The 12,319-nt window shown below is 38.7% G+C and overlaps 1 protein-coding gene across 1 annotated transcript in view; it reads right to left on the bottom strand.

Moving 5' to 3' along the window:
* igdcc3 (immunoglobulin superfamily, DCC subclass, member 3) overlaps positions 1–12,319 on the bottom strand; it is an 80,100-nt gene that overhangs the window by 21,077 nt on the left and 46,704 nt on the right. The window contains exons 8-10 of the mRNA XM_041994432.1: positions 4,803–5,050; positions 2,598–2,762; positions 2,080–2,268 (exon numbers count right to left, since the gene is read on the bottom strand). Of these exons, the coding sequence (XP_041850366.1) occupies positions 2,080–2,268; positions 2,598–2,762; positions 4,803–5,050 (602 nt within the window). The remainder of the gene's footprint in view (positions 1–2,079; positions 2,269–2,597; positions 2,763–4,802; positions 5,051–12,319) is intronic.

Raw genomic sequence — 12,319 nt, 5'->3', positions numbered from 1 at the left:
ATTAAGTTTTGGCTGGCTTGTGACTTGAAATCAAAGTACATTTGCAATATCCTGCCATATCTTGGCAAGGACCCCAGTCGTCCCAGTGGAGAGAGACTCTCTGAGAGTGTAGTGATGAGGCTGATGGAGCCGTTCATGGATAAGGGCAGAACTGTAACAACAGACAATTTTTTTACATCGCTGTCCCTTGCGCAACGACTGCTTAGCCGGAAAACCACCATCCTTGGCACAGTCAACAAGATTCGCCGGGAAATTCCTCAGTCAACTAGACTGAAGGACCACACTAAATTCACCACTCGAGTGTTTTCCACCACTGGTGCAACACTCACAGTATATGCGCCGAAACGGAAAAAGACTGTCTATCTTCTCAGCAGCATGCACAATGTGGTTGAGACTGAGAATACCACCAAAAGGAAGCCAAACACTGTCACACAATACAACACCACAAAGTGTGGTGTGGATGTGATGGACCAGATGGTGCGGGAGTACAGCGTGCGTGCAGGAACACGGAGATGGCCAGTCGCCGTGTTCTACAACATGATCGACATGGCGGCACGGAACGCTCATGTTCTTCATAAGGAATGCACCGGAGTGCAGGAGAGAAGAGTGGACTTCCTGGTTGAGCTCGCGAAAGAGTTGGCCAACTCTCATGTGAGTCAGAAGAAGGCACATAAGGAGCAACTGCTTCAGCAGCAACCTCCCACACCTAGCCCTGGGAAAAGGGCAAAATGTCAGGTCAACCATCGATGCAAGAACAATTGCGCAACTGTAAGATGTGTTGACTGCTACAAATACACATGTGGCAAATGCAGGATGGAGATACCATGGAAGTGCCAAGCATGTTTGGACTTAGCACAGACGGACTGCTGAAAGAGCAGAAAAGCCATTCACACAAGGGCATGCCACTGTAGCCTTGTGTAAATATTTGTGAAATTGTTTCATTACTTGCATTATTTTAACTGTTTTGTTGTTTTTTTTATGACAAAAATAAAAAGCATTGGAAAAAATTCACAGTTGTTCTTTTATATCTTTGTCATGTTGACATTTATGCCCTCTTGACTTAGACACTAATGCTTCTGGACATTTTACTCACAGACCCTGCCTGTACCACCACAATCAAAAAATGTTCATTTTAAATATTCAAAATTGTTCATTGCTTGGGCTTTTTGGACATAAGGTACATGAACATTGGGTTAGAAAGTTTGAAAAATTGGTAAAAAATTCTGAAAAATTTGTATTTTTTCATTTGTATGAAAAGAGGAGAGCTGGACCTTTTAAAGTGATTTTTTAAAAAAATATGAATTCATCATTTTGTCATATCATTCTAAATTGTTTGCTTTTTTATTGAAGGCCCACAATGATTATCTTTTTTTTTTTTCTTCTAAAAGCACACAAATGTGTCGAGGAGGTATATATCATATATCATATCAAATATATTTTTAATTATTTGAAATATACTAGAATGCAGGAAAACCTTTCTGAATCTGTTTGAGGTCTACTCCAATCTCATACTCAGGGGACCAAGCAGTGTCTCAAGCCAAGCTTTGGGCAAAAGTTGACAGTCCAGTTTCAAGAGTCTACAGTGTCTCCCCTAAGTATGCGCCCTCCTGGGGTGTGCCAGTAATTGACTCGTCTACAAACAAAAGAAGCTGTTCGCAGCTTAAGACAGGATTTTAGCTAAAATCCTACTGGTCAATCGACCCATCTCTGGGTTGTAAAGGTAGAAAGGTCAATTGACCCCTCTCTGGGACTTCTAGTGTTAAAGACACTATAGTCCTACTTTAAAGAATATTTTGATTAAGTTGGCACAAAATACAATCGAATGAAAGTAGAAATGTTTGGGCGCGCCTAGTTTGAATCTGCCGTCTCCCCCGGAACTACGTCACCTACAGCATTAGCGTCACTTACCTGCCACCACCTCACTTACCAATAAGTAACTTACTTCCAATATGCATACTAAAAAAAAAAAAAAAAAAGCTTCCGGTAGTCACAGAATATTATCACCAAAGCTCTGATAGACCCAAGATTTATTAAAACGTGACAGACATAGTTACATTACTATGCATCTACATGTCTTACCCAGTTGAGTGATGTTGTATTGGGTGGCATTGCGAGGGAAAGTGATGGGACCAGTAAAAAGTGGTGCATGTGCTCTTCTGTAATATAGTCTGAAGCCTTGTTGTTGACCCATTTTGGAGGAAGACTCCCACATCACTTGAACAACGCTACTGTTCAACACTTTTGTGAAGAGGGAAGGAGGAGCTGGCACTGCAACAAAATACAAAATGTCAATCAAATTAATAAAACGTAATGGCAGCAACACCTAAATATTTTGTATGTTTGGATCTACGTATATATTCTTTATTTCATAATCTTTGTAATTAGCTTCAAACTTAGGCTTAATTGAGGTTAACAAGACAGACACTAAAAATAAACGCGATCTGATCAAATAAGATAATAAAACAAGTTAAATGTATTAAAGTATTAAAGCAGTAATACCAGGGTAACTGGTCTAATTCTGTGCTTTAACTCCAAGCAATAAATGTTTATTTTGGTTCAAAGATAAGCTTTGTCTGTGACTGTGTGTCCCAGCTCACCCTCTCCATGAGTGCTCTCGGTGACGCTCTCTGATGCCTTGCTGGCTCCGTGGGATGTATAGGCTTTGACATAGAAGATGTAACTTGTGGAGGGCTCCAGATCGCGAATGACTTGCTGCAGTGTCACCTTACTGACGGCCTCCTCGTACTCCATCTCCACTGGATCTGAAGGAGGAATGATGTAGAAAGAAAAAGTGGCAAGGTTTGATGAGTCAGGGATGGAGACAGGAAGGACAAAAATAAGGCAAGAAATGATGGATGAGAGTAGGGGCAGACATTAAAATGATGGAAACTCATATGAGAAGAGGTAAACAAATACAATCTGTTTTTGTCATTATCTGTGGTTATTATCCATTTCACTGGTTAGTTAATAGCTAATATAGTTTGGCCCTGGGAGCCTTAATAACAATGTTGGGGTAAAATGGAGGGGTGGAAGGAGGAGACAGAAGGGGTAAACTGGGAGTTACACATGATGTGTTAAAGCCTTTTATTACTTTTAATTTAGAGACACCCAGCCATAACGGCTATCTATCTCCAGCCCTCAATCCATTGGACAATGCCATCTTGAGGTAATTACAGCAGGTTCTACTGGTTGCCCCCCCTAGGCCCTTAATTATCCATCCCAGTACAGCACTGAGGAGGACATCAGCTGGCTCAAACTCACTGTATATGCATAAATAAGCATCATACTAGTAGTTTACACATATGAGACAATGTAACACATGGCAAGAAATATATACCTCTATATCTATCTATCTATATATATATATACATATATATATATATATATATATATATATATATATATATATATATATATATATATATATAAATATATATAATCTTAATTTCGATACTTATTACATTTATGCATGTCTAAAATGGAAAGCTGGGACTTTTACAGTAATCAGTGAATACAGGCCCTGTTCATACCTGGTGCTGACATGTATCTTGTGTGGTGTGATAAGTGAACAGCTTAAAGTGTTTCAGTTTACATCTTGCATTAAAATGCATGTCCACACACGCCTCCAGTCACCAACTGTAATCAGATCTCACTCCCCCACTATATATGCAAATAAACACATAGACTTCACCACATGCAGCCAATTGTGGGCAACCATCTGGATTTAAGTAGTGAATCTACAAGTTTCTGCAAAATCTTTAACTGTATTCACAAAAATGAACAATGGCCATGGTTACATTGTGTTTTTTTTTTTATTTGGAATTATTTATTCAGAATGAAATAATTCAGAATTAAAGTTTTCTCCTTCATGTTTACATGGAAATAGTAATTCCAAACTGAGGTTTACATACAAAACAGTTGAATTGCCTTTATTCAAGTCCAATTGAGATCTGAGGGCTGGGAAGGGTCCTTGTCAGACAGGGGGCGGACGTGACGTATTTACGTCTACTGGAAGTAAACAAACTCCAGTTACTGCTTCTTTTCGTTTTGTCTACGTGAAAAACTTCATAATAAAAACCATCTTTGCTCCGATTTTGATTAGAGTTTTGAAGCAGCAGCTCAACACTAGATTACCATGCTGTCATCGCTACAGGACAAAGGAACAAGCATGCGCAGAACGACCGGAATTACTTTAAAGCGTAATGAACGTAAACAGAATCAAGGGATTATTCAATTCAGTTTTAAAATCATAATAAACCAGCCAACTACTCTTTCATTTTAATTAAAGTTTAATTTGGAATGGGCGTTTTGGATTTTTTTTTTGTCCGGATTTAACTTTTATTCTGAATTAAAGGCTAATTAAAACTTTCACATAAACATGGCCAATACAATTTTAGATTTATTATCAAGTTTCAGATCTGCTTAAGTCACAGTATGGTGACATTTTAACAAACTTTTCAATTGTTAAAGTAACAGACATATGCAAGAAGTGAGTAAAACACAAACTGCTCTGCATTTCTAATCTCATGATTCAAGACATGCAAATTAAGACTTTTAAACCGCAGTGTTTATCCCACATTACATTAAAATAAGAGGTTTAAGGAGCGCACATGCAGGACTTTGCATCGAGAAATGCATCTTGTCCAGATACTGGACTATGGGGGAAAATTGCTTTTGTGAAACAAGACCCTTGTTGACAATGTAAGTGGAATTTTTATCACACTAGTCTAATATGATATAGTGTAAATTATTCTCAGGTAATCTATTGTAGATCACTAAATGGATCATCAGTTCAGCCCCACCTGAAGTCTTGCGGATGTGAAGCACATAACCAATGATGTCCTGAGTGTTCTGACTGGGCTCCCTCCAGGACACTTGTATGGTGGTGGGTGAGAGGGCTTCGGCCTGCACATCGGTGGGCATACCAGGTAGGCCATCAGCCCAGAGCACAGTGAGCCGGGCACTGGCCTGTGTGGAGCCGGCGCTGTTTTCAGCAATGCACTGGTAGATAGCCTCATCTTCCTGACTGATGCCATATATCGTCAGAGTGCTGTGAAAAGTAAGAAAATAGGGAAATAAACAAGAACTGGAGTTTAATTTTAGAAGTTTAAAAATGTATCGCGTCACAACGCTACATTAATATTGCACCTCAACCACATGTGTTACTACTAACAATATACCTGCACATTGTGCATAAGCAGGTGAAACTTGACTTGTAAGAATTGTTTCAGGAAATCACTACAAAACATTTACAACAATGCATCACCAATGCACCAAGGTACCACAAAAACAGAACAAGTATGTAAGTAAATGCATCAAAAATTGCACCTGTTTGCTGATAGTAATGATGATTTTTGAAGGTAATATAAATCGCATTGGTAACATGTGTACAAATTTTCGAGTGAGTCAAAATCAAAACCACTGAGGTGTGAACCATTTAAATCCATCATGTTGATGTACTGCCACGGCTGGCAGAAATGTCATCTAACCTTGTGGAATCATTCAGCTGGTGTGCTTGTGTTCAAGAGATGTGGCAGTTTATGTCAAATAGGTCATGCTCAGGAGAATATGGTGGCCAATTTTGGAGAAAAAAGAAAAGCAGCTTTGTTATTGTAGTGTGTTATAAATGTATTTTGGTATAAATGGCATTTAAGTGGACATACAATTTAAATAAAAAAGAAGTTTTTCTGTTTGTGAGGTCATATTTGTGTGTCTGAAATGAATTTCTACGTAACACTCAGTATATATATATATATATATATATATATATATATATATATATATATATATATATAAAATCCAACATTCTCATCTTCATCTCCACTTCAACTTCAAACATGTTCATTCACAGTACTTCCTAAATGGGAGGATGAAACTCTTTTGCTTTCCATCATGTGATTAATAAAACATCTCATCAGCTGTTATATCGTTTACTTAACTCATTATTCATTCTAAGTCATAGAAAGAAGTGACTAACAATGCTGTACAATTACTTTATGTTTTATATACCAGGTAGAAAATGTAGACCTAATTTGCGTAATTTTTTTTCAGTCAAAAATTGGAAATGTCCAATGCACCATGTGTAGCCCAGCACAAAAGTGTCATATTACAAAAAAACAAAACAAAGCATTGTTTTAACGAGTGAAGTGAAGATGCTTGTGTATGACAGAGGAGATGAGTTTTTAATGGTGTATTATTCTGACACTGGCCATATGTTCATTTCTGTTAACATTTAAATTGGTGTAATTTTAGCAACCTGGGCCAGTTCAAGACATGACACATGACAAAATATATACCTGTAAGAAGGCTCACTACCAAAAGTGTGTTTTAGCTAGTCTAACAAAGGAAATTTAGGTGTTCTTCTAACAGTACAGTGTGTGCTAGTGTGAGCTTGGCTGTCTTTTACCATATTTATAAAAAAATGATTCAATATGTATCTTTTGAACAAATATATACACAAGGTATTGTTTTAAATACCTTAAACTGAGAATAACCCCATTCATCACAGTATACTGCCTTTTGCAAGATTAGCATAAAATTTAACTACAGAGTTAAATGCAAAGTAACATGTGGCAACAGCACTTCAGATATTGAGAATGTTTGAACTAAAAGTAAGTCTCCAGTGGTAAGGTATCTGCGTTCCAAAAAAATGCACTTAATGTGTTTGCTTCATACCTCAGAAAAGGCCAGAATAGAGAACAAAAGATAATCGTGACATTATGTATGTCGAGCACACAAGGCGTTGTGCTCCACTGTGTGAGAGGAAAGAGATTTGTGGCACACATTCTAACGCAGACAGCGGCAGAACATATAGAAGATCCTCACTCATGCGCAGCACATACGTTCAAACAGATTCATCTCCCGCTGGAACTCCCCCGGGAGTCAATAAATCTATTTCAGGGTTTCAAAAATGTAATTTGCCTGCATCAGTAAAACCTTTCATCTGTCCATGCACACATATAAACTCATACCTATGGGTGCACACACTGCTTCCTATCGCCCCCCTGCCACACTTGGCTTTGTTGACACCTTTCTATCTCTGCTTCTTTGGTTTTCCTCCCACCTGGCCAGTCTCCTTTTTAAAAGAAATTTAAGGTAGCATCGTATATGTATGTGTGCGTGTATGTGTGTGTGTATGCCTTGTAGCCTCTGTAGATGTTGAGTAGGTGTTTAATACAGCAATGCACAAATTTGGCTTGTCCTAAGGCAAAAGAAAAAAATAAAACATGTAACATACTTGGAGATGAAGTACCTTCATGCTAAGGCCATTTTGGTGTTTTTATTACATAATGTACACTGGGGACAACTGACAATACCTTTGGGACATAAAAAGGACTGAGATATGGCTTAGAAAAATTCAAGAAGATGTCAAGACTGCTTGATCGCAGCATTTTAAGAGATGAGAATTTTTTTTTTTTTTTTCAAATAAGAAACTGGCTTATGGGTCTAATGGTGTGCTTCAAGACTCAGTAGGAAGGGTGATTTCCACACCCAACATCTCACACGTTATGTTCCTAACCTATTATCACTTTCACGGACAGAACTCATCTTCAGTCTGTTAAATCCAAATTTATTAGCATACTGTCATGATCCATTGAAAAAGAGCAAGCACTTTATTAAAATAACAGCCTGGCAGCCTGTGCAGAGGTTATACTGGACACCACTTGGACCTGGAAAATTGTGCATGAGGAAAGTGGCATCTTAGGACTTAACAGTACTGACCTGATACAGGTCTCAGTATGGTTTGTAAGGATGGATTTGTGTAGACAGGAAGGTCTTCTTCTGGGTCAGCAGGTAGGATAGAAAATTGAATCATTCTATTTCCTTTGCAAAAATTGATGTGCCAGGATACAGTTATATACATCTCTAATCTGAGTCAGAATAGGCTGCAAGGTGGAAGACTCCTTATTATCTGTGGTCTGCCTGGTGGATTCAATCTGGATAGTTATCAGGTCAAAGAGGCCCCACTGTATTTCACCTTCTCTGAACCAATTTCACCTTTGACCTGCGAGGTGGTTGCAGTCACCAGCCCTCTGCTCGCCACTCAGCCGCCACATTTCTGACAGCCTTTCATATCAGCGATGGATGGAGTGTTTGTAAGCAGCCTGACCAGACGCCACAGACACAGGAAAGGGGCACTACAGGAAGCACTGCCCAGTGCCACCGGGGGGGCTGGGTGGGCCCCCAGAGTGTGTGAAGGGACGGCAGGGAAATTTCACAACAATTTGCTTGTTTGAGAAGGTACAGTAATGTTCAAAAGAATGAGAGTGCATTCAGATACACGCGCATGGGCACACACACAAACATGTCACATGCATTTAGACTGATCCTGCTGATGTGTAGCTCATGAAATTCCACAAGTGCTATCAAAGCTTCTCTCACAACCTGGGGGATAAACACTCTGGTAGTTTTTCATATCGAAACGCAGGAGAGCAGGAGACATTAAATCATTTTAGGAGTGTATTTTTTAAAAAGATGAACTTTTATAACAGAGCTTGAGTTCAAATTCATATTTGCTTTCTGTGTTGAAAGTTTTTTAAATTACTTTCTGGTATTTACATTGAAAATAATAATCTCTACATCTACATGTACAAATGAAAGTGCAGTATCTGAAGATAATGTACTGTCTCTCTCTTTGTTGCTGCAGATGAACATGATGATTGTAATTAAGACCTGAAGGACACAGTGTAGAGAATAATTCATTCTGGGTCTAAATCAAGTGTAAAGACCAAATTTTGAGAGCTACAAAACATATTTATCCAAGAAAGTCCTTTGGACTGTCATGTAATTCTGGTTTATTTTGATGTAAAAAAATAAAATAATAATAATAATAATAAAAACTTTTCTGCTAGGTTCTGCTAGGAGTCACTTTATTAATCTTTCTTTTTTTTTCAAAGGATGTTTAGTTATATAGTTTTAGAATAGGTCTAATAAGCTGCATTAATATGTAGCAGTAGACCATGGATGTGTACACCACATGTGACAAAAAACATGAGACCATGGATGTGTGTAAAGAATGTCTGAGTGACAGAAGAAAAGATATGGGAGGTGCAACGCCAGAATTTGGTGTGTCTGCTTGTCTTAAACTCCTAAACCAAGCTGTCTTGTCCTGACAGGTTGACACCATCATTTACTCATCAGTTCGAGGTCATTTCACAGATTGACGGATAAAGCTTTGGGCCAGGAGAATGGCTGGCAAAGGGGGGGTTTGGGTCTGTTGTTCAGCTGCTATGGCTATGTTTACTCTGTTGTTTCGGAGCAGTACCCCACCAATAGCCAGCAGGGCCATTCTGGATTCAGTGAGAGTGAAAGGGAGAAAAATATAGGGACAAAGAGAGAACAGGAGGAAGAGGTGGGGAATGGGAGGGTGGGTTGGGGAGGGGAGCAATGAGCTGTCTGTGGCCTGAGAAGAGGGAAGGGCCCAGGGATATGACTGATTACAGGCAGGTCAGGGTTCAAGGCCAATGCCCAGGCCCCAGCTTCTGTAATAGAGGCAGGATGGGATGCATGGGGCACAGAGAGGGGCCGCAAACAAGATAGGCAGGTTCTTGGTACAAGACAGTAGGGAGAAAAAAAAAGAGCAATTGTTCTACAAATTCCCAGGTTTGCACAGTAGCCTGGTCCCTCAGACATTGGCCATTAATTATAGAACACACCATGACGCTCACATGCACAACTGGATTATTTTCTTAGATCTTTTGCCATCATCAGCTACACTACCACTTTAAAAACAATACAGGCTGGCTTTCAACCTCATGATTGTTAAGACTTTCTGATGTGCGGTCACAGTCTGTTGTATGTTGGATGATCATACATGCCTGCTTTAGACACTTAAGAATAAAGCTAGCCCTTATATACATATTTAAGCAGCAGCACTTACAGAGACTTCAAACAGCATGTTTCCCCAGACCCTGGTAAGCAAGGGCCGATAATGAGAGGGCTTACAATGCAGCGTGGGTGTGCTTGTCTCTGGAAGTGCATGTAGGTGTGTGCATCAAGCTCTTTCGAGATGTGGCACATAAGGCACTCACGCGTTTACAGAAGAAGACAATCAGCTCTTCTCCGACATCCCCGCATCTTTTAGTGTTTCGCATAGCTTTGTCCTCTCTATATGTTTGGTGGTTGAAGTATGCATGTGAATGAGGAGTAAAGGGCAACACGCTTGTGAATTTTTATATTTGATTATGCATGTGTGCAAAATGAATGATGGCATGCACCATGGGGCTATTTGTGCACATACGGGCTCACTTGCTTTTTGATTAATGTGTGTGCGTACGTGTGTGTGAATGGAATGTGCAATCGATTCCCCTTTCCTTCCTCCGTCCGATTTGCTCTTGAAGGTCAGCATCATGAGAGATGGCTGAGGGGCAAAACCTTTCCATGTCTGTATCTTTACACAAAAGCATAATCATACCAACCATACGCATTAATTAAAATTTCTCTGCTAGGTACATTGTACTGTATATCCAAGCCTCCCCTATCAGGCAGACAATGAACACATATATGTTTATTTGCATATACACAAAGAACGGGATAATTGTGCTGCCCGGAGCCGTCGCATTTATTAGCATTTCATTACTTTTGTTTTGATTTGAGGCTGGAGGTAAACTGTGCTTGATTTAATACAATTTTCTGTCCTTTCAGGACGTTCACAACAGTAGGAACAGAAATTTGTTTTAAAATGCATTTCTGCCAGAACTTGTCATTTATTAATAGAATCAATTAACTTCCTAAGTGTTTGCATTAAACAAATCAGCAACTAAATGTTATTATTGCTATGTGCAGGCAAGTAAAAACATAACATAACATAACATAACTGTAAAGGCCTGAGGAGGCCCTGGAGACAATTCTGCATCAATTCTGAAGAAATATTTTCTTTCGGTTATGAGTGTGATATAAAATCAGAGAAAGTGTTTTATTGGATGCAAAATTAGTTTTGGCTCCAGTTTGCAGATCAAGCCATTTTTTTGAGTTTTCATAAAATTTCCAGGAAAAAAAATAAAAGAAAAAAAACATATAAGATGTTAGGATAATTGTGGTTTTGTAGGTGCAAAATTTATTTTACAAACATTACATCCTACATTTCCCCAGACCTTTACCAATCATCTTGCAAATATATAGGAAATATTACACTTAAAGCAGAACACGTATACTGGTCCTGTTGATCCTCATGATCTAGGCTGATGTTACATGTGGAAAACATTACTGCTGCCCATAAGGTGGCATTTTATCTCACAGCTGCACTGAAAAGAAATGTGCAAATAAATTATTTAATCAGTCAACCCAATTCATGTTCAACAATTGTGACACTCAAAGCAAAAAGTCCAAACTGACCCGACTACCTTTGCAAATAAGTATTTATTGATTTTCATTAAACTGAAATGACTGGGTGCATTTATTTAACTTGTCCTATTTATGTTTCTTTCAGAGCATATCTGCAAAAATTCTGTCTATATTCTTTAAATGTAAACATTTTGTTGTACAAAATGGATTAACTGAACAGGACTATTAACACATTCATGTCTATAATCTTACACCAGACTGTGATTTTGAATGACATTGTAATATACTCCTTCTACCCACTGAAGAGTTCAGCTATACCATGCACATTCTTATTAGGCACTTCAAGCTGCTCTATTCTCTAAAAGGCTGATTGCATTTCCTGGTCAACCAGCTGAGTTTATGAGCTCATTAGCTAATGGTAGATCTCATGCTGAGGTCTGTCTCCATAACCAATCACAGAGCAAAGTTTGTGATGCATTCATATTATAGCAGGTCATATGTAATTGTGGCAAGCAGAAATGCTGTAATGCTCCAAATACCCAGTCTATCTTTCTGTTTCTCTCCTCCTTTATCCTTCCAACAGACTTATAATTTCTCTAATGAACACTCATTCATTTGTACCGTTTTTTTGTTGCACATCTTAGTCTTGCTTTTTATTTATTTCTCTATTCCCTCCATTCGTTCTTTGCTATCTCCTCATTCCATTTGTCTGGCTAATGCAGACTGGTAGAGGCGAGTGGGAGTGGAGAAGTAAATGTGAGCAATGGATGTGTCTGCTCCTTTCACTAACTGCAGTGGAGTGTTAATATTGATTTTATTTTTTTGCTGCATATTTGGTTTGATACATTCACTTCATATTTATTTTTTTATGAATAATATGACTGGAGGCCAGGGTCAACTTGGAAAATTGAACTTTGCATGTGCAGTTACCCATGACAGAATTTACTCAGAAACCCATTTTACACATGGAGTAGTGCATTTTATAATCAACACCCGGAAGGATTAGCACAAGGCTGTAAACTTATGTTCATCCACA

Source organism: Melanotaenia boesemani, chromosome 1 (assembly GCF_017639745.1).
Source record: "Melanotaenia boesemani isolate fMelBoe1 chromosome 1, fMelBoe1.pri, whole genome shotgun sequence".
Lineage (NCBI taxonomy): Eukaryota > Metazoa > Chordata > Actinopteri > Atheriniformes > Melanotaeniidae > Melanotaenia > Melanotaenia boesemani.
Note: the sequence above shows the minus strand (reverse complement) of the source record. Positions and strands in the feature narration are given on the sequence as shown.